A 23,205-nucleotide genomic window follows, 5' to 3' on the forward strand; every position below is an offset into this window, starting at 1 on the left:
TTCGGTCAATGCCCGATCTGTCCTAGATGCCCTATCCGTTGGGCCAAAGACCCTCAGAGACGCTCCCCTAATATCTGCTAAAAGACAACTTGCAGCAAAAGGCCCCAGGTCAGACTCAGACCAGTGTGCCTTGGTACACCTACAGGACTCCAATACACAACCCAGACAACAGGTTGAGGTGTAGGTCAAACTTTCTTTACTTACTGTGGCAACAAGTCTATTTACTTATTAGAGGTTTGATACACAAGAAGATACAGAGATCAGGCAAAAATGTGGTGGACAAAAAGTAGGCAGGTATCAAAGAAACCAGAATTATAACACAAGGAAAATTGTCGGACTGCTTAAAACGGAGGACCAAGGTAAACTGTCACAAAGAAAGAGGAACACAGGGTTTAAATATACTGGAGAGGTGTAGATGATCAGACACAGGTGGAATCAATCAGGGGGGCAAAGAGTCCCATTGGCAGGAAGTGAAGTGATCGGAAACGAAAGGAGAGGTAAGTGGGAAAAAAATCAAATGATCAAATAAGAAAAAAGTTAACTCATGAGAAGATTTCTATATTTATTTATTTCAGGATTGATTCATTTCAAGAATATGTATTTAATATTGACTTAAGTGGCATTCCATACTTCTTTCAACAATTTCACTGTCACATCATTGATTGCAGGAAGATCAACAGATTCTGCAGCTACACAGAGAACAAGACAGAAAAAAGTGGATTTATAATCCACTGCAGGTCCTAATCATACATTTACTGTCATAGGATATGAAGCATGTGTAGAGTTTATGGCCCTGTACAAACCATTCACAGGGATGTCTAAAACAACAGCGGGTTGGTTTTTCCATGACAATATCTCATCATTTATTACATGACAACAAGTACAAGTTGTATTTGGATGACAGTACAAATATAGTGTAAGTACTGCACAATAGTGAAATGGGGAAATTGCCATACAAACTGATTATTTACTCAGTTCCGTATCAGCAACTTAAAATACATAAAGTTGCAATTCATGCACCAAACATACTGTATGTGCAACTGAAAATAGTACAAAATAGGAATACTTAAGGATATTTGCTTTGTATTGGAAACAAAAACAAGAAAGAAAAGGCAATGTTATTAAACAATCTTACAACATACTTGAAAATGGATGACATTGGCAAGAGGACCATCACTGAGAATAAGCCGAATTCCACAATAGTCATACGTCGTAAGATTGCACCATTTAACCCCTTGTAAAAGACACATAGATGCATCTGAGCACCATCACTATATGAAAAGGGTTGGCAGAGTTATCATATTTTTGAACAGCAGCTGTTTGAAAATAAAGTTTTCAATGTTTAATCATATAAATATATGTATAACCTGGCAATAACATGGATAGCACATACATTGCTTTATTCTTAAATTACGCAAAAAACACAACATTGTTTAATGTGGCTCTTACACTAATTCATTATTAGGATAACCGTGTGTTCAGATTTGGCTCTCTAGGACATGTATACAGGGACAAGAAAATATATCGGTACACAGTGCATATCAATTGTGAATTTGACTTTGAATTAAATAATAAACAATACATTTCATTAATAATCTCACAGACTTTCAAGTAAATGCAACTGTCTATATCCCATGTTGTATGTACCAAAAGTGCTAAACTGCAGGTGCAACAACTTTTTGTTCACAACATATTTTAATTTCTTATTCATATAAGCAAATGGCATGTGGTTTAGCACGTGTACAAACAAGTACAATTGTCTTTAATTTTCCCAATAACCACCATGATTTAAATTAATGAGTTGTTGTCATACTCGTCACAACTTCTAAACAGTCTTTCATCATTTGAGCCATCACTTGCAAATCTAAATCCATTGAATTATCGAAATGTTTATTATTTATATTCCATAAATATGACATTGGCACAAATAAATGTAGTATACAAATGTGCATATCCCTTTGTACTACAGTATTGTACAGTATTGATTAGTTAACCTACCTTTTGCAGACATAAATTAGAGTTTAATGTCTCATGAAACAGTTTTGACAATTGCATAGAAAATGTTAAGATTGTTTAAAAAAATGAGAGAAAGCGATTTAAAAAACACTTTAAAAGCACTTAAGTATAATAATATTACTAATATTTGAAGCTATTTATTATTAATTTAAAATTGAAACAATTAGCAATAACACAGAGTAAAATATACAATGCAGAGCATCATTAAGAAAGAGGGGAACGCTCTGGCTCACTCATATTGCAACGTTATCTGATAGACCTTTCATAGTCTACCTCAAAGTCAAACACTTATTCCATCATAATGTGCAATTAAACCATCTGGATTGGCATTTTAAAGGCCCCGTCTTTCGCTCTCTTTTCATTTGGTGTACAGCAGATGCCTTCATCAAATCTAGAAGTATATAGTTCTATTTCAAATGTACATTTGCCTGTATTTGCCATTTTCCTTTTTAAAATACAAAAGGTCCTAAACTGTTTTCCTACAATTGTTTTTTTTAAATATCTAACAATATTCAAAACATTCACAAAAGGGAATGTTATGTTGAGGAAAAGTGAGTGCATTTGGTCCTTAGCTCTTGTTCAGCATTTTCTTGGCGTAAAAGTCTCTACAGGTTTCACAGCAGCGCTGGTACCACCTCATGTCCTGACAGAGGTTCTTCTCTCGAATCACACGGCAGTACACGGTCCACTGGTCCCCCATGCACTTGTAGGTCAGAGCAGCTGGGGAGGAAGGTAGGAAGGCAGCGAGTCAATGTGCTGCATAACAATGTAAACCCTGTTTTTAAAGGTGCTGTATAAATAAAGTTATTATTATTATTAATGTCAAAATCTTCCAAACTAATCCACAAAATATCAATACTTGCAGTTTGCCACTGTGTGACAGAGTAGGTGAGAACACAATAATACCTTACAAACATAAACCATATTTTGTAATTGTTTGTTTTAGCCACACTTCCATCTTCTCTCTGAAAAAGTAGTAGTAGTATGTGGATTAAGCCAAGTATGGGGGAAATGGTGTTGAGTCAAACTTAACATGTGGCACGTGAATTGTATGGTTTTATAGTTAGTATTTGATGTAGGCCTATTTTCATTATTTTACTGTTTGTTCACTGGTAAAAGTAACCTTAAATCACTTTTTCTGAGTCTTGGATGACCCTGAAAGTTCGGGCAAGTGGAATCGGAGGTCGTTGATTCCAATTGGTCACTCAAAGACCAGTTTACCCCCTTAGAGCTCTCTCCGGACCTAGACTTGGTTATCTCACTGCCGTTAAAGTTCGACAAGAGACTTTTTGAGAGGGAGAGAGCCAGGCTGGACATGTCACCTCCAGTCCACAGGAGGCAGTCCGCTCACATTGCTCCCTCCTGGCGCTCCCCCGACCCACCGCTGATGCTGCTTTCCAACGTCTCAAGGGAGCATTCACCACTGCCCTGATACTTACCCTCCCAGACCCACATCAGCAGTTCATTGTGGAGGTGAATGCCTCAGATGTGGGAATAGGAGCAGTACTCTCCCAAAGATCCAGGAAGGGTAACAAGCTGCACCCCTGTGCCTTCCTCTCTCGGAAACTCTCACCTGCTGGGAGAAATGATGACGTTGGAAACTGGGAACTTCTAGTCGTCAAAGTAGCCCTGGAGGAATGGCGGCACTGGCTGGACCGGGCGGATAACCCATTTCTGGTCTGGACGGATCATAAGAACCTTGAATATCTCCAGACAGCTAAGAGACTGAACCCTCGTCAAGCCAGTTGGGCTCTATTCTTTAAACTTTAAATTGTCATAACGTCTTGGCTCCAAGAATGTGAAGCCTGACGCTCTGTTTCGGCTGTTTGACTCTGTTACTCCCCCTAACCCTCCCGCTTACATTCTGCCATGAATATTACTGTTCCTGATGGTTGCCATCCAAGCAGGTTGTTTGTCCTCTTTCCACTTCGATCTCAGGTCATCCAGTTGGCTCACTCCTCGCGATGTTCGTCATTAACATTACATTACATTTCATGTCATTTAGCTGACGCTTTTATCCAAAGCGACTTACAATAAGTGCATTAAACCATGAGTCCAAACTCAGAACAACAAGAATCAAGCAAGTACAATTTCTTCAATAACGTTAAACTACAGAGTACTATCCGTACGTGCCATTTAAGTGCTAAACAACAAAGTGCTATCGGTAAGGGACATTTAAGTGCTACTAGAGTGCTACTACGGCTCTACCTTCCCTATTCAAGGTATAGTCGAAAAATTTGCGACGGAAGATGTAGAGACTTTCTGCTGTCCTGATGTCAATGGGAAGCTTGTTCCACCAATGAGGAGCCAGCACAGCAAACAGTCGTGATTTTGTTGAGTGTTTAGCTCGAAGTGAAGGAGCTACAAGCCGATTGGCAGAAGCCGAGCGAAGTGAACGGGCTGGGGTGTAAGGTTTGACCATGTCCTGGATGTAGACCGGACCCGATCTGTTCGCAGCACGGTACGCAAGTACCAATGTTTTGAAGCGGATGCTGCGGCCACCGGTAACCAGTGAAGGTCGCGGAGGAGCGGAGTAGTGTGGGTTCATTTCGGGAGGTTGAAGAACAGTCGAGCAGCTGCATTCTGGATGAGCTGTAGAGGTCGAATGGCATTAGCAGGTAGACCTGAAGGAGGGAGTTACAGTAGTCTAGCCGTGAGATGACCAGAGCCTGGACCAGGACCTGGACCAGAGCCTGGACCAGAACCTGTGCCGCCTTCTGAGTGAAAAGAGGTCGTATTCTCCTGATGTTGTACAGCATGTACCTACAGGAGCTTGTTATTGCAGTAATGTTGGCAGTCAGGGAGAGTTGACTGACAGGTGTCACACCGAGGTTCCTGGCAGTCGGAGTCGGGGCCAACACTGAGTTGTTGAAGTTAATAGTCAGGTCGTGGGTGGGAGAGCCTTTTCCTGGAAGGAGAAGTTCAGTCTTGTCCGGGTTAATTTTCAGGTGGTGTGCAGACATCCACTGAGAGATGTCAGTCAGACATCCACTGAGAGATGTCGGTCAGACATCCACTGAGAGATGTCAGACAGACATCCACTGAGAGATGTCGGTACTGTGGAGAAAAGAGTGTCAGTGGCAGAGTTAGGCTGCATGAGTGAGAAGGAATCGGTTGAAGGGAGGCCTGACAGAACAGAGGAGGCCAGAGAGGAGGGTGAGAGGGAGCGGATGTTGCGACGGACAGGTGCAGTCTGTTGTGGGAGGGTTGTCAGATCCAAAGAGTGGGAGAGAGTAAGAGATGAAGAAGTGGTCAGAGACATGAAGTGGAGTTACAGTGAGGTTAGATGTAGAGCAGTTTCTGGTGAAAATATAGTCAAGGTGGTGTCCAGCTTTGTGAGTAGGAGGGGAAGGACTGAGAGAGAGCAAAGGAAGACAGTAAGAGTAGCAGGTCCGATGACTTTTCTGTCTGGATGTTAAAGTCACCCAGAAGGATGAGCGGGGGGCTGTTTTCTGGGAAGTTTGATAGGAGGACGTCTAGTTCTTCCAAGAAGTCTCCCAAGGAACCAGGAGGACGGTAGAGAACAACAATGGTTAAATGGACCGGATGAGTAACCGTCACTGCATGAAATTCAAAAGACAGTGGGGTAAATGGAAGCGGGTAGAGAGCAAAACTCCATTTGGGTGAGATGAGTAGACCTGTGCCACCACCCCGACCAGAGGGTCTGGGTGTGTGGCTGAAGGAGAAGGCCGAGGAGAGAGCAGCAGGCGTTAATGTGTTGTCTGGTGTGATCCAGGTCTCAGTGAGAGCCAGGAAGTCCAGCGATTGCTTGATAGTGAAGCCAGAGATGAAGTCCGCCTTGCGGTTGGCTGACTGGCAGTTTCAGAGGCCCCCTGTGACGAGGCGCTGGGTCTGTGTGGAGCGGGTGGGATAAATAAGAGAGGAAGGATTTTGATGGATGTGTGACCGAGTCCGCAGTCTATAGTATCTACTAGTAGATGTGCACACAGGTATGGAAAGAAAACACATTATCACAGGGAAATGTTTGTACTCAGCCGCCCTCAGCCACCACCGAAGACTCCAACGAAAGACTCCTAGGTCTTTATCCTCCGAGTCTTGACTCCAACGAAAGACTCCTAGGTCTTTATCCTCCGAGTCTTGACTCCAACGAAAGACTCCTAGGTCTTTATCCTCCGAGTCTTCATACGAGGAGTCTTCCCTGACGCTTCAGCTGACGCTACAAGCCCCAACCTGGTTATACACCCGAGTTGGCGGTAATTGGTTACAGCTGTGTCGAGCCCGCCCACAGGTCGTTGAAGGAATTGCCCACTTAGCGATCGATACTGGTAAGCAGGGGATCCTTGCTAACAGTGAAGTCTCAGCGGTTCTGGTGGCCCACGATGGAAAGAAGGTGGGGCAGATCGACGGCGGATCCCGGCCCCTCCCTATCGGTTCGGCCAGAGGGTGTGATTGTCCTAGAGTCCCGCAAGCTAGTGCCTTAGTTTGTGGGCCCTTTCCCGATCTCAAAGGGAATTAACCCTGTGGCAGTGAGACTCAAACTTCCTAAACCCATGAGGATTCACCCCACATTTCATGTGGCCTGGCCGCAGCCTGTCAAGGAAAGCCCCTTAGTCCCCGCCTCTAGACCTTCACCACCCCCCCGACTCAGTGATGGGGCCCCTGCCTTCTCTGTCAAGTGACTCCTGGCTGTTCGGCGCCGCGGTCGAGGGCCGACAGTACCTCGTGGATTGGGAGGGATGTGGCCCTGAGGAGAGATCTTGGGAGTCGGCCAGCAACATTCTGGACCCCGCCCTCATCAGGGACTTCCACCAGAGGTTTCCTGATGAGCCTGGATCGTCAGGTGCTGGCCTCCCACTCGTGCCTTGTTGCCTGTCTTACCCTGTGTATTTAAGCCTTTGTTCTGTGCCAGTTCGTCTCGGTTCTTACTTATGAGCTTACCAGCGATGTTCCCAGTGTGCCTTCCCGTGCTTGGACCAGTTTTTGTTCACCCCTCGATCCGGATACCCCTGCCCGTTATTATGACTAAATTATTATCCATATTGGATAACCCGGACCACCCTCTCCACCACCTAGTGCAGGGACAGCGGAGCACTTTTTCTAACAGACTCATCCAGCTCCTCTATCACAAGAACAGATACAGGAGAACATTCCTGCTCACTGCAATAAGACTTACATTAACTCACCTCAAGCCATATCAATCACTCAACTACGTATAACACCATTTTTTGGTTATATCTTTGCAGTACTGTTTAGTTTTGTTAGTTAATTTATTGAATTATTCTTTTCTATTTGTTGTATATCTTGTCCATTTTTTTATATGTTATTGCGTAACCTGTATGTATAAATTATGCTGTAGCAAAGAAATGTATATCTATCTATCCTGTGCAGACAATCTGCAGAAGCGTTCATAGATTACCATAATGAAGAATCCGTCAAATCATAGCAGAGACGAGTCCACATGTAATGTCAAAACTCAACCTCAGCTTTTATCTACCGGAATATTAAAAACAGCCTGCAAATTTAAATTGTAAATGATTGACAGTGACTTATTGACTAAATGTCCTTGCTCTATCAGAGGAGACCTGTTCATTCCCTTTTTGGGAATGTATCAATCAGATTGTTGTAACTATCATTATTATAGCCCTTTCCCTGCTCTTTATCTTGTTTGATATAATCCCAAAACTATTGTTATTGTTTCATGAGAATACCTGGTGGGCCGGCCTCCTGCCATGGCCCTGCTGGCCCTGCAGTTTTTTTTAACGTAATTTGATTTTTACCTGAATGCACGTCCTTTGGTTCTGGCAATCTCAAGTGTTTGCAGCTGAATGTGCATACCTATTTTAGTTGATGGTTTTCTTCACCGTTTGGTTCCAAAATTAAACACATTTGAACATTATACCCACAGGACTGGTGGCCGTGTTCAATTAGATCTCATGGTCCTCAGAGGTGAAGTTCATGCTTTTCTCATAAAATGCACATCTCCTAACCTAGACAATGTTGAGAAATATTTAAAATTGCACATTAGTTCTTGCAAGAGGCCTATTACTTTTTAGATATAGTAAAGATAAAATGTTAACCATTGTGAAACAACAGTTTTGTTAGCATTCAAGGCACACCTTTAAAAACATGATAACAATAGCAAAATAATAATTTCATAGCTTGGTTAATATGACATGCTGTTCATTATTTGACTTATGAATAAGGCGACCTTAACCTTTCAACCTCACTGTAGAACAGAGTTGTGACAAATGTCTCACCTAGCCTGGGGGAGGTGATGGTGTTCACATTGATTTTTTCATTGCAGGTACCACGGTGACAGGGTCGGTAGGTGGGTGGTCTAAGAGTCACTGAGCAGTCATTACCATGCCGACCAGTCAGTTTGTGCATACACTGGACCACTCGCGACTGCAGGCCCTTCCCACAGGATGACGAGCACTGAAACGGACAATTAAAAGTGTCAGTTCTCACTGCTCACACTGTGACTCTCTACAAGTTGTCCATTGTAGTCAACACAGATAGTTTTCTTTTCAAATTTGCTTATATCTGTAAATAACGCAAGTCATTTTTACATGTCTGTTTTGGAACAGGTTAACAAATAATATATGTGTTCATTAGTGATCTTAACAGGTGTGCATTTGCGAACTTTTGAACAAAGCTAGGCTGGCTGTTTTAACCTGCTTCCAGTCTTTATGATGAGATAGGCTAAGCATTTTTTTATTTTTCTTAATTAATTCTTATTTACAATGGCAGCCTCTTTCCAGATCTGGATTCAAGCCACAGACACGAGATTGATATAAAACTTCACGTCTCATTCTACAAAAGTTAGTAAATCAACATATTTCGCAAAAGAGTTGGCAATTATAACCCCTCAAAGCAGGATAGAAACAGTAAAAGTTAATTGTGGTCTACAGTACATGCACTCTAGGACATTTGAGCAGCGCACACTGCCGGGCTGCTTCCATGCCATGCACAATGGTGGATTGAAGACCGTGGAGAGGTCGGTCCTTGTGCATCTCCGCCTGCTGGTGAGCTCATCTCTGGACCCACTTCAGTTCTCTAACCAGTCTGGCATTGGGGTGGGTGACACCGTCATCTACCTCCTTCACAGATGCCTTTCTCACCTGGAAAAGGCTGAAGCACTGTGAGAGTCATGTTTGTAGACTTCTCCAGTGCCTTCAACACCATAAACCCTTTGCTCCTGAGGGACAAGCTGGAGCAGACCGGGGTGGACCGCGACCTGACTGCATGGATCCTGGACTACCTCACCAACCGTCCACAGTATGTGTGGATACGGGAGTGTGAGTCAGTCTGGGTGTCCTGCAGCACGGGGGCCCCACAAGGAACCATTCTGGCACCATTCATCTTCACCAAGCACAAGTCCATACAAGCACAGTCCATTTACCATTTACAGTGGTTTAGCTTATCTGAATGAACTGATGTTTTTTCTCCAAACCGTCTGCTCATGTTTCTGAGTTAGATTTCAGCAAATCATTTTCTCTAAGTTGCCAAAAGTAGAAATACTTGTTTAATAGGAAGATTATCCTGCCCTAACAAATTAAGCAAGAACACAACTTTCAAGAGAGCATTTATTTACTTTTTCTTGGTGAGTGAATGATGAGTAAGTAGCTGAGAGGCAATATGGGAAATATTATGTTTTTGAGTTGCCTAACCTTAAATACGTCTCAACCCACTATGAAGCATGGAATTTGGAGATAGTCCTACCTTGGACCAGTCTCCAGTCTTCCATTCGTAACATTTGGAATGGTCCTCACAGGGCTCTTCTTGAGTGGGCTGGGAAAGAGGATCACATACACCCTGAGGGTTTGTACACGACACCGTCCGTTTGAGAACACCTTGACCACAGTCTGATGAACACTGGAGGAAGTGATGAAACAACAATATGATGCAAAGAGTGCAAAACAGTAGCGTGAAGGAACAGGAAAAGGAAGAACAAGACTTTGCTTAGCTTATTCTTCTGCCCCATACCTTGATACTGATTGACATTATTTTACTATTACTTTTACTAGTTTTGACTTAACTGCGAGAAATAATTAAATAATAAATAATAATTGAAAATGAACCTGCTCCCCTCTCACAGAGGACAGAGCATCTTAAAACGCTCTGGAACATATAGGAGGAACCAAACACTACATCTTTCAAGTTTTTATTGTTTTTGCTCACTGAATTGCATCTTATGGTATATGATGTTATCTTGTATGATGAGTGTGAAAGGTAAAATGGAAAGTGAATGCCTCTAAAGTCATTGATCTCAACCAAATGGAAATGTATTGCAACATTTTTAAGATGCTTATAATGGTGCAGTCTCTCTTAAGTGCTGCCTTAAAGGGATGTGTGCAATAATTTAAGACCATCCATGGATACACAATTAAATTATAAGATCCATTGTTAATGGAAAACAAGGAACAAGGTCCCTACCTTGGACCACTCTGAAGCCTCCCACACAGTGAGGCAGAGGTGGCCCTCACAGCCTTGCAGAACAGGAGGTTTTCCTTCTTGGCAATACAGGTCCCTTGTGTGGATGAGTGAGCCATTCTGTAGATGGTAAACACAAACCACCTCCCTGTGCTGAAGGCCTTTATTACATGTGACAGAGCAGGATCCCCACTCTCTCGTCAACCACCTGTGAAAAGTGCCAAGTGTTTACAGACAGTTCATACCTACAGTCTATTTGCGTCGGGTCTGAATGTGTTACTCCATTTTACGCTACTTTCAGATTCAGATTCAACTTTATTGCCATTGCACAGAGTACAGATACTGAGGCAATCTACTTAATCTGAAAAGAATTATACGTGGGACAACTAGAGATATATACTGATAATGCCACGAGCGTGTCAATACGGATAGTGTAATCTAGGACATACGGATAGTGTAATCTAGGACACCGATCTGGAGAGATGTTCACTCAGTCATGTCTTCAGAACTTTACAACACTCAAAACATTTCTTTACGATGGTGTCAGGGATTTAAATAGGCTCATAGGAGGCAACAAAAGTATGAGGAATGGGTGCTTTAAAAATTAGATCACAAAATGATATACAAATATAAAAATAATAATAGAATTTTCACAAAATGCTATGTGCGTTTGGGTCTCACCGGTACTGGCAGGGATGAGAGTTGCAGAGTCGTACTTGGGGAAGTGGTCGGTTCTCAGGATGACAGTAGCTGTCGTTGAAAACCTCCATGGTTTTATTGTCTATCTTCATACAGGAAACCACTGTCCTCCTCTCACCTGCAAACAAATTCAGAGCCCACATTATAGTGAGTAAATGATAAATATATGAAAGTGGAAACAAATCTGACCCAAACAATTACAGAGGCACATGTCAGCAGCAACCCGGTGACGTTATTCTGCATCATCCTAATCACTTGACTGCAAGACTTCTTCAGTGAACATGATGTCCTGAGCAAGACAGGTCCTCAGCAATTTGATTCATTTGGGCAAGTTTAATAGTATTAGCCATGTTTCATGCTTTCTGGAGGCGAAGATAAGCATTTGCATGATCTTGACTCTCAGGGCTACAACACGAATTTACAAAAAGATCGATTGTTATTGCTGTAATCTCACATGGTTTTACTGTTGTGTGTGCGTGTGTGTTACCTCCTCCACATGTTACAGTACAGTCCTGCCAGCTGCTGTGTGTCCAGATGTAGAGATCCTCGTCACTGTCTTGAGTTGTGTTCAGGGACACTGTGTACTCATAGTGGATCCCATAGCTCTGGTCATGAAAGAGCAGCACCTAGGGACACGACAGAAGGGTTAAAGAAAAGTGAAGCCTTGCGTAAAGCTTACCAACCTTCACTCTGTTAATCTGACTTTCATCTTTATTTGCAGAACAATATTTCAAAGGTAAGCAGTAGGAAATAGTAAGCAGACATGGCCAAGTTTACAGTAAATTATTTCTATGAAACAGCATATCAACACAACAAGCCTTTTTACGAGGGGCCCCGGTCGGCCTGTGCCGTACTGAGCCAAGCTGCAATGATTGGTTTCCACTGTTACCTCACAGCAACAGATAACCACACTACTCAGTGTTGTTTATTTTTTTACCCTCTCAGTGTTTTTACTGCTTCTACCTCAATCTTTGTGATTCGTGTTCCTATTTGTACTTTAAGATATCACCCCTATTGTAATGGTTACTGATAGCTGTCCGCATATCAAGTAACAATAGGTTTAATATCGACATATTCTGCTCTCGGATACAAGCGGCCGAAATGAGCTTCCTCCGGGCTCAGCCTTAGAGATAGGGTAAGGAGCTCGGACATCAGGGGGGAGCTTGTCGAGTCGCTGCTCCTTCGTGTCCAAAGGAGTCAGCTGAGGTGGTTCATCTAGTCAGGATGCCTCCTGGACGCCTCCCATTAGAGGTTTTCCGGGCACGTCCAACTGGTAGGAGGCCCCGGGGAAGACCAAGGACACGCTGGAGGGATTCTATCTCCCGGCTGGCCTTGGAACGCCTCGGGATCCCCCAGAATGAGCTGGAAAGTGTTGCGGGTGAGAGGGAAGCCTGGGTCGGCCTGCTGAACCTGCTGCCACCGCGACCCGACCCCGGATAAGAGGTGATAATGGATGGATGGATGGATATTCTGCTCTATTTGGTCAACAAATCAGTTTTGAATATTGTATAGAGGAACGGTACAAAGAGAAACAGTTAAAATAGCGACGTCTGTCAATCACTACCTTGTTGACTCTGTGGCTGTGTATCCAGCTACTACAGCATAATGTAACTGGTGTGGTGAGGACCCAGAAGCAGTACGACATCTTAACAGGCAAACAGTCTCAGATCTGCTCACGTAGAGAGACCCACTTGGTGGAGCGTCAAGTCGTCAGGGGAAACGAGACCAGAGGAACTGAGGCTATTCTCGTGATGTTACAATCAGAATTTCAAAACATAGATGCAAATAATTAATAAATAAAATGCATTCCGCCAGTAGAAATCGTCCCTGTGCTTATAAGCAGGACACAGAACACAGTATAAATACCACACACTGTGTATAAATACCTGTATAAATACCACACACTGTGTATAAATACCTGTATAAATACCACACACTGTGTATAAATGCCACACAAACAATCTCTACTCTATTAGTGATGATAACTGTGTCTTTATTAGTATAAGTAGTAGTTTAACACCATTAAATCAACTGAAAACATGATACATTCATTTGTATCAATATTTGAAGTGTATTTTTTATTAGAATGTTAGATTAAAAACTGTCGGGACCAGGAAACAATTCCATTACACTGATCATGTGTTCAGAAACAAACTCTTTTAAAAGTCTCTCCAGCTGTTAAAGCCGACTGATCACAGCTGAGATCAGTTGTGATCACATCAGAAGCTTCACGTGACGCTTTCGAGGAAAGGATGTCAGATTATCTCCCATCTTCATAACAGCTCTGCATCTCTCTACTTTTTAAATAAAATAAAATCCCTAATTGATTTGAGTGTTAACTACCTCAATAAGATACATGCTTACAGAAAATCAACAGATGGATGGTGCAGATAAATTGGTGGACTCATACCGTACTAACCAGTCTCAATCAGAACCCTTAAATCATCATTAATTAAAGTCTTGGCTGAATGAGTGCTGCTTCCAAACTAAATGTTTTTAAACTGTTAGCATGTTCCTCTTACTTGTAGCAGTTGAACAACTCCATGTTGTAAGTGAATTAAAATATCTTTGAGCTACACTTCGACATGTGGATCAAACCTCCAACCTTGATGACATTTTTTAAAAATCCCTTAAAACCCTTGTTAAAGCAATTCCACCACTGCCTAAAATAAAGTATCGGATTGTGAGCTGGGATGACCTAATAATATACACAACTTGTGCTCGGCATACAAAGCCATCCACCACTAGCCTATATCAATAGAGGAAGTCTGCCTGGTCTCAGAAAAACTAAACACTTTGAGTAACAGTAATTCTATTCCATCATTCCTGACCTTCAGAGGCAGTGCTGAACAAGGGATATCTTCCGTCTTGCGCACACGCTGGTCAAATCTTTATACCAACAAAGTCATATGTGACCTTGGATGACCCCAGCTGGGTGTAAATTCCGATGTCATCCCTCAGATCTGTCCTTTTTAATTTACTATATATTACGCAGGCTAACTACCATTGTAGCATTAGCATCAGCTGCAACTTGAGGACGCGCTAATTCTGACAGCAATCGTATGAGGGAACGAGTGTCCTCTCACTATTCTGTTTTTTGACCTGCATCCACAGTAGGAGTGCTCTCGCTCAGGCTAACTGGGATACCAATAATCAAAACAACTGTCCTAGTGAAGAGTGTGCTCGCCACCCTCTCACTGACTGTGTTTTCTGCCTTTTTTCTGATGGTTTCCTTGGCAGTCAGTGGAGCGCTCCCAGTCAGCTATATCCACCGTTGTCATGGTAATGGCCCACAGCTGCCATGATCCCTTTGGCCCAGAGGAAAGGTCCAACATCGCCTATATGGTCCAGAAGGGTGAGATCGGGTGGCAGAAGGAGGACCTATAAGTGCCCTGTATGTAAGCTAATTGCCTTACCTGCCATCCCAAAGGAGGACTCTATACCACCCCTTGACATTCCTCACAAGATTAAAATATGAATATCATATTTAAGGGGCGACTGTTGTGAAGAGCAGGTCTGGAGACAGAGCTGTTTGAGAAGGAACAGGAAGTGTGAGGGGCCTGGCTTGAGTACCTTTAGTAATGTATTATGTTAAAAGGATGAATGTTGTGTTCATTCTTATCTGTTAAAGAGTCAACATATACATTATTTGGTTCATTTGGATTACATTTGTGTATGGCGATAATACATACTAGATAAAACCAGGATATATTGTGCCAGACTCATCTGCCCTGCTCCTGTCTACAATGAATACCAGTTGAAGTGGACTCTGCTGGAGTATCATTGTGCTTGTCAAAGGACCTGATAATCAGCACACCCAGACATTGTATCCAGGTTGTATTGTGATACAGAGAAACTTGCGTTTACCATCAGGTGTAAGGGTGTCTTCGTGGGTCCCTTGGCAGACATCTTCTCCCACAGTCCCCTTCTAACATAGCGTACCGTGGTTCCGGCCAGCTCAAACTCTCCTGGAAGCTCGATCTTCCAGTCGCTGTTGATGGATCTCTCGCTGGAGTCTTTCAGAGCTGTGAGGAGATATAAGGTTGGATGTAACACTTTCCAAACAAAACATCCATTCTGACCATGTATGACCAATTCCTACTCAATATATGTCACAGATTAATACCTGAGGGTCCTTGTCCACCAGTCACTAATGTGTTCACAGTACATTTTGAATTACATTTTGGAAACTTCAGTTCATAAAAACTTCAACATGGCAAACAGTTACAACTACTTGGGGAAATTTTATCAAATGTATTTATTTATTTAATTAATTTACGAGTTCACATTGTTACCTATAACTTTACAACAAAAATAAAATATATATATAGGGTTTTGTAAAGAGTTATTTTTAAGTTATTTGTGTATATATATACATATACAGCTCTATGATTTAGACTTGAAATAGCAAATATACACTTAAGACCTCTGAAGCTCACTGAGAAACATGGTGCATCTTAATAGTTTCTGGTTTAGGGGAAGTGCTAACCCACACAGGCTCTGCCCTAAACTGAAATGTGTACAATTATTTTCAAATCATGAGCATGAAAACCCACTGAAAATTTGCATAAGCGCAACTGGCCAAACTGGATGCCTAACCCAACATGTGTTGATGCTTCGAGTGCCTCAACATGGACCTTGCAGAGAGCAGTGTTCAGCAGCCACCAGCCTGCCTGGCCTGCCGAATGCTGCCCATGCTTAGCTGGAATGAGAGCAAGCCAAGGTTGTGATTGATGCCGTTGAAGTCCCCGCTCCAGCAACCAATGTTCTGCCACTGCCTCCGGTCATCCCTGCTGAAACATTGGCTTCATCTGCAGATGATTTACGATTATGATTATGATGACAATATCTCATCGTGTCCATGTTGGGCTCCTGTGGCCATGAGGTCTGAGACAGGATATCACAGCTTTTTTGTTCTGGGTGTTAATGGAATGGATGGACAAGACACTGAGACTGGGTTATTTTCTCCAACTTTACAGCGTTCTTTCGTTCATGAACATCAAGGAAGGGAATCTATACTCCCAGAAGATTACCTATTACCTGTCAGCAGAGATCCAAGAACTGTCACATAAATGGGCTGTGTCTTTCATCTCCTCTCACAACAAACAGAAAGTCCACATGGTTCCTGATTCCCAAAAAGACTGGAGATTTCAAACCTGTGATGGGATTTTTGCATCCTAAACCTGTGCATTGCCCCCAAAACGTAAAGCGGTTTCTGGAACTTGTTCATCGACTTAAGGTGCATACTTTCAGATTGAGGTGGCTTTGAAACACAGGCTTGCATTTCATCTTCCTGTGGATAGCCTCCGAGAAACCAGACTCCTTCAGCAGATGTGTGGACATGGCGTATTAGCTGCTGCAAAATGGAGGTAAAAATCTTTTATCTCAGAAACCTCATCGTCATGGCATCATGCAGGGGCTGGGGGTTTTGACAGCTGCCCATCCAGTGGTAATGTGAGGTTCCTACACATGCAGTGCTTGTAGAGGTAGTTTGCCAGCCTTTCCGCTGCTCTATCCCATCCCTCCCCTGTTGGAGAGAATGAGGCAGGATCAGTTGTCGGTCATAATTGTAGACCCTGCTCGTCGCTCTGTGCTGTTGTTTGCACTGTCCTCAGCTAAGAAAATGTGTGAACTAACTGCCATATTAGTGCAATACAGTTGCTTTGTGGTTACCACACCTGGGCTACCCTCAAACCGAATCCCCATGTCTGTTCATACAATTCTTTCAGGGTCTGGAAGTCATAGAAGCTGGAATGATACAGGGCTGGTGAAAAAGGTGGTTAGGTGTCTGTTGGCCTCTGGGTGAGATATACCTGCAAATACAATACAATGGTTTGTGGAATACGCTCATTGATGATGGGTAATGTAGAGTGCAGCTACTGCTTATCTTTTTGACACCTACAGGGCTAGGCAATGGCTTTACGCAGTTCAGCTTCGAACTACCTGGCATATATACTAAGTATGCATGTTTGGCTTTAATTGGCACCTCTCTGTTGGATATTGTCAATGTGTCTTTGCTAACAGGCCATGTACCACATTCCTTCAAAGTAGCTGTAATTAAACCTCTCCTGAAGAAGCCCACTCTTAATCCAGAGGTGTTGGCTAACTACAGACCGATCTCTAACCTTCCCTTCCTCTCTAAGATCCTTGAGAAAGTAGTCACAAATCAGTTGTGTGACTCTCCGTACTGGTATTATTAGACCTTAGTGCTGATAAAGGACTCATCTCTGTACTGGTATTATTATACCTTAGTGCTGATAAAGGACTCATCTCTGTACTGGTCTTGTTAGACCTTAGTGCTGATAAAGGACTCATCTCTATACTGGTATTATGAGACCCTAGTGCTGATAAAGGACTCATCTCTGTACTGGTCTTGTTAGACCTTAGTGCTGATAAAGGACTCATCTCTGTACTTGTCTTGTTAGACCCTAGTGCTGATAAAGGACTCATCTCTGTACTTGTCTTGTTAGACCTTAGTGCTGATAAAGGACTCATCTCTGTACTGGTCTTGTTAGACCTTAGTGCTGATAAAGGACTCATCTCTGTACTGGTCTTGTTAGACCTTAGTGCTGATAAAGGACTCATCTCTGTACTTGTTTTGTTAGACCTTAGTGCTGATAAAGGACTCATCTCTGTAATGGTCTTGGTAGACCTTAGTGCTGATAAAGGACTCATCTCTGTACTGGTCTTGTTAGACCTTAGTGCTGATAAAGGACTCGTCTCTACTTGTTTTGTTAGACCTTAGTGCTGATAAAGGACACATCTCTGTACTGGTCTTGTTAGACCTTAGTGCTGATAAAGGACTCATCTCTGTACTGGTCTTGTTAGACCTTAGTGGTGATAAAGGACTCATCTCTGTACTGGTCTTGTTAGACCTTAGTGCTGATAAAGGACTCATCTCTGTACTGGTCTTATTAGACCTTAGTGCTGCGTTCGACACCATTGATCATGACATCCTATTACAGAGACTGGATCAGTCGATTGGCATTTCAGGTACCGCACTAAGTTGGTTTAAATCCTATTTATCAGATCGATCTCAATTTGTATTTGTAAACGATGAAGCCTCAATGACCACCAACGTTAATCACGGAGTTCCACAAGGTTCTGTGCTTGGATCAATTTTATTCATGGTTCCTTTAGGCAATATTATCAGGAAATACTCCAACAACTTTCATTATTAAGCATAATACTCACTTATATCTCTTGATCAAACCAGAAGAGACTAACCAACTTCAAGCATGTCTTAGTTGATCATCCAGTTGATCCAGAATGCTGCAGCTCGTGTACTCACAAAAACTAAGAAAAGAGATCACATGACTCCTGTATTAGCTGCTCTGCACTGGCTCCCTGTAAAATCAAGAATCACATTTACAATTCTTCTCCTCACCTACAAAGCCTTGATTGGTGATGCACCATCATATCTTAAGGAGCTTGTAGTACCCTATTGCCCCACTAGAGAGCTGCGCTCTAGAGTCTTAAAAGTAAAAGGATGGGAGCCAGAGCCTTCAGTTATCAAGCTCCTCTTTTATGAGACTTTAAATCAGGTTTGCCCTGGTCCAGCCCCTAGATATGCTGCTATAGGCGTATAGGCTGCTGGGGGACATTTCTTCTTCTCTCTCTCCTTTACATCACTTCATTTGCACATTAGTAACTCTACTTCTTCCCCGGAGTCTTTGTGACTCCTCGCCTCATTGGACCTGGCTGTGTCTGAAGCTGTTCCTGAGTCCTGACTCCTTGCCCCTGCTTCCAGGTCTGGACCCTGCCTCCTTCCCAATGGCCCAGTCTCCTTCTCTGTGCCTCCTGCCTCAAAGGCCTGACCTCATTGGTCCAGCCTCTTTCGCAATGCCTCCTGCCTCTGTGGCCCAACTGATGCCCCCCCCCCCCCCCCCCCCCCCCCCGACTCCCTCGCCTCTCTTCCTCCTTCTGTTTTGTGGATTGTGGAAATCTGGATCATGGTCCATGCCTTCTAATTATTAATAAATCTCCATTCGTACATTGTCATATTCATTGAATGTGTTGTATTTCTGTAATGCTGTTCATTCCGTACACATGACATCTATTGCTTCTGTCCATCTGGGGAGAGGGATCCTCCTCTGTTGCTCTCCTGAAGGTTTCATCCCTCTTTCCCGTGAGAAAGGGCTTTTTCTGTTTTTTCAGGGAGTTTTTCCTGATCCGATGTGAAGTCCTGGGACAGGGATGTCGTATGTGTACAGATTGTAAAGCCCTCTGAGGCAAATTTGTCATTTGTGATTTTGGGCTATACAAAATAAACTGAAATGCTAAATGGACTTCTACTTGTATAGCGCCTTCCTAGTCTTCCGACCACCACAACAATACATTGCATCATTCAACTATTCACACCCATTCATACAAAGGATTCAGGCAAGGTGCCAACTGCCCAACAGACCTAAGTAATCATTCACACACCGATGGCACAGCCTTCGGGAGCAATTTGTGTCTTGCCCAAGGCTTTACATGGACTGGAGGAGCTGGGGATCGATCAGCGGGACGACCTGCTCTACCTTCCAAATTACAGTTGCCCCATGTATGAGGCTAGGCAACTATTGGCCATCTTTGCTTATGCCAATTTTCATTTGACAAAAGAGTGCTATATATTGGAAGACAGAATTACCCCCAAAGAAATATTGACAGGACAAAGCTGTGGTAGCAACCTGTCAATCACGCCTAAAGCATACCATTTGTTATTATCTATTTTACTCTAAATGGAACCATAAATTAGAAAATATATTTGCATGCTTTATTGAAGAAGACTTTAAACTAGCAATTGAAACCATGAATATTAATGTTTACAATGGTTAGCTCAGCTAAATAAAGTGCGAAGTAGTCATTTTCTCATAGACTTCTTTACCATCAGACTTATTTTTGCAACCAGAGGAGTTGCCCCTTGCTGGCTAGTAATCCTAACCCATAAGAGAACGAGGACTGAGAAGGTCAGACTGTCAGATCCTGCTGCAGTAAAATTACCAATTATGCCAACAGGGGCCACCAAAATCAATCAACACAAAGTTAAAGTTCCTTGTAGTAGCTTTAAAAGCAGAGCAGCAGCATCTTAAAAATGTCAGTTTAAGAGGGTTACAATTTGGGAAATTAATTAATATTTGGTAGTCATGATGAGGACTGATGTTAATTTAAAGTGGAAAATTAATCAAATTTGATAGCAGTTTTTTAAAATCTGACACTGCAAAAAATAAAAATGCATCAACATATATGTTGTTGCTGATCATTAACATGTCTCAGATTGTGGAAAAATAAGTTTAAAAAATCCTTGAGCACAGAAAATAAGGAACATTACTTTTTGGGATTTATTTTCATTAAAAGAACCAGCGGCAGTAAACAGACATACCTTTAAATGGTTAAAATAACAAATACAAATAATGAATGCATATTTGGTGGTTATAATTAGGATAATTGGTTGAAAGATTAAACTCAGAGAAAAGAAAAAAATAAGTAGAAGATAGCAGTTGTCTGTCTCAAGGACCCTAAAATACACATCATTACCTAGAAAGCTGTGTGAAGGTTTGTCCTCCATAATTTTGATCCTCCTGGCTCCCGCAGGAATAACCACAGCTTCGATGTAGCCTGATAGAGAGACAGAAACATGAGGTGAAAACCGATACATGGGAAAGTATGGGACACGCACAGAGTATGGGACACACACATCCAAGAAAAAGTCTACAGACATCGATCAAAAACGGACTGAAGGCAAGATGAATTTACATTAGCTGGGAGCTATCAGTGTACAGTGTGAGGATCTTTTGTTTTACTTTTGAAAACAGATTCAGAGGCATACAGAGGGGGAAATAATGGGCTGATGACTTCTATGTCTGTATCAGATATAACCTATCCATGGCATATCTGACGACCATACCATTTAGCCAAACCCATATTACCACAAAACCCATATTACCCCAAAACAATCCTAGGTCTACTTCCCCAAACGAAGAGAACCGCAGGAGAAAACTAATCTTAAACTTCCAGTGCATCAAATCACTCACTAGCCTAAACAAATGGGTGGCTCCCGTGCAACAGCTAATCAAAATGGATTAACAGGTTACATTTTATAATAAACAAGGTTGGTATTAAGCACATTGAGTACATATACTAACTGATAACATGAAGAGGTATGATGACATAATAGTAACAGAAACATAAAAGCTGAAATCTACCAGTGTAACAAAATGAAGCAGAACAAGATGTCAACAACCGTCCCACATGAGTTAAATCTGTTCCGACTGTTTACCAGATGCTGGTCATAGAATGTTTGCGCATCCTCTGCGGTGCTGAAGGAGTGCGTGTCCCCCTTGTGGTCGACCTTTAACACAGCAGGAAAAAGCATGCGGAACCTCACTCCTTTCTGGTAAAGAAGGGCCTTCACGGGGTTAAATGCCGTTCGCTTCTTGTTGACTGCGGCGCTGTAGTCCGGATAGAAGACGACGTCCCCCGCGGTAGTTGAGTTTGTCCCGGGTCACTCTCAGCGCGCGTTCCTTGTCCTGGTAATAGTGAGAGGTCACCATCATTGCTCTTGGTTTGGAGTTGGGTCCGGAGCGCGGTGCCCCGAGGCGGTGTGCCCGGTCCAAGATCGGCGGAGTGGGGAATAAGTCACTTCCCAAAGTCTCGGCAAAAAATCCCGACATTAAATTTGACCGGATCAGTCCCTTCTATTTTCTCTGCCAAGTTGGTCACTCTTAGATTGCACCGCCTCGATCTGTTTTCAAGATCATCCACTGTGTCAGCGAGAATACAGTTTCTATTCTTTAGCGAGGTGCACATTTCTTCGAGGCCGACAATTCTGTCACTGTGGTCTATCCCCCTCGCATGCTAACCGGAAGTCAACATATGACTTTTAAACTGCACATACAACTATTGCTCTTTTGTCTCGACCACAGTTTGTTAGATGTCTCAAGATGACACTGCCCTGGTTGGTCTACTTACTCAAGGCAATAACCTGACCTATAAACTGGAGGTTGACTCTTTTGTCAGCTTGTGTAATATTTTTTTTAACTAAATGTTGGAAAGACCAAAGAGTTGGTTATTGAATTCAGAAAGAAGAAGGAGGAGGGCTCCCAAGTGATAATTGCGGGTCAGCAGATAGAAATTGTCCAGTCATATAAATAGTTTGGGGTATATCTGGACAGTACATTTAACTGGAAGAACTGATGCCTCATTGTTCACTCAGGTCTTTCAGTGACTCAGGAGGCCTCAGTGTTCTACTGACCCACTCAGAAGGTCTTTCCGTGACTCAGGAGGCCTCAGTGTTCTACTGAACCACTCAGAAGGTCTTTCCGTGAGACTCGGGAGGCCTCAGTGTTCTACTGAACCACTCAGAAGGTCTTTCAGTGAGACTCGGGAGGCCTCAGTGTTCTACTGAACCACTCAGAAGGTCTTTCCGTGAGACTCGGGAGGCCTCAGTGTTCTGCTGAACCACTCAGAAGATCTTTCCGTGAGACTCGGGAAGCCTCAGTGTTCTATTGAACCACTCAGAAGGTCTTTCCGTGAGACTCGGGAGGCCTCAGTGTTCTGCTTAACCACTCAGAAGGTCTTTCCGTGAGACTCGGGAGGCCTCAGTGTTCTACTGAACCACTCAGAAGGTCTTTCCGTGAGACTCGGGAGGCCTCAGTGTTCTACTGAACCACTCAGAAGGTCTTTCGTTCCCGCAGCGGTTAGATTTTTTAATGAACACCTTTACATGTGTTTTTTAGATTTAGCATCTTTCTGATGTCAATCATGTGCGGGGCTATTCGTGGTTCCTAGAGTCTTAAAAATTAAAAATTAGGATGGGAGCCAGAGCCTTCAGTTATCAGGTAGACTTAAGACTTTCCTCTTTAATAGTGCTTATAGTTAGGGCTGAATCAAGTTTGCCCTGGTCCAGCCCCTTGATATGCTGCTATAGGCTTATAGGCTGCTGGGGGATGTTTTAGGATACACTGAGCACCTATCTCCTCTTCTCTCTCTACTTATGGATGAATTTACATCTCTCCATTGCACCTTACTAACTCTGCTTCCTCCCCGGAGTCTTTGTGACTTCACGTCTCATAGGGCCCTGCTGTGTCTGATGCCTCCTGCCTTGGCCCTGCT

At 42.9% G+C, this 23,205-nt stretch overlaps 1 protein-coding gene across 1 annotated transcript in view; it reads right to left on the reverse strand.

The window, feature by feature from the left end:
* Positions 1-581: 581 nt before the first annotated feature.
* Positions 582-23,205, reverse strand: part of adamts17 (ADAM metallopeptidase with thrombospondin type 1 motif, 17) — an 81,462-nt gene continuing 58,838 nt past the window's right edge. The window contains exons 16-23 of the mRNA XM_034529257.1: positions 20,629-20,709; positions 14,977-15,134; positions 11,597-11,735; positions 11,092-11,227; positions 10,414-10,618; positions 9,700-9,852; positions 8,235-8,412; positions 582-2,736 (exon numbers count right to left, since the gene is read on the reverse strand). Coding sequence (XP_034385148.1) covers positions 2,585-2,736; positions 8,235-8,412; positions 9,700-9,852; positions 10,414-10,618; positions 11,092-11,227; positions 11,597-11,735; positions 14,977-15,134; positions 20,629-20,709 — 1,202 coding nt within the window. The 3' untranslated portion in view covers positions 582-2,584. The remainder of the gene's footprint in view (positions 2,737-8,234; positions 8,413-9,699; positions 9,853-10,413; positions 10,619-11,091; positions 11,228-11,596; positions 11,736-14,976; positions 15,135-20,628; positions 20,710-23,205) is intronic.

The sequence above is a fragment of the Cyclopterus lumpus genome, chromosome 3 (assembly GCF_009769545.1).
Source record: "Cyclopterus lumpus isolate fCycLum1 chromosome 3, fCycLum1.pri, whole genome shotgun sequence".
Lineage (NCBI taxonomy): Eukaryota > Metazoa > Chordata > Actinopteri > Perciformes > Cyclopteridae > Cyclopterus > Cyclopterus lumpus.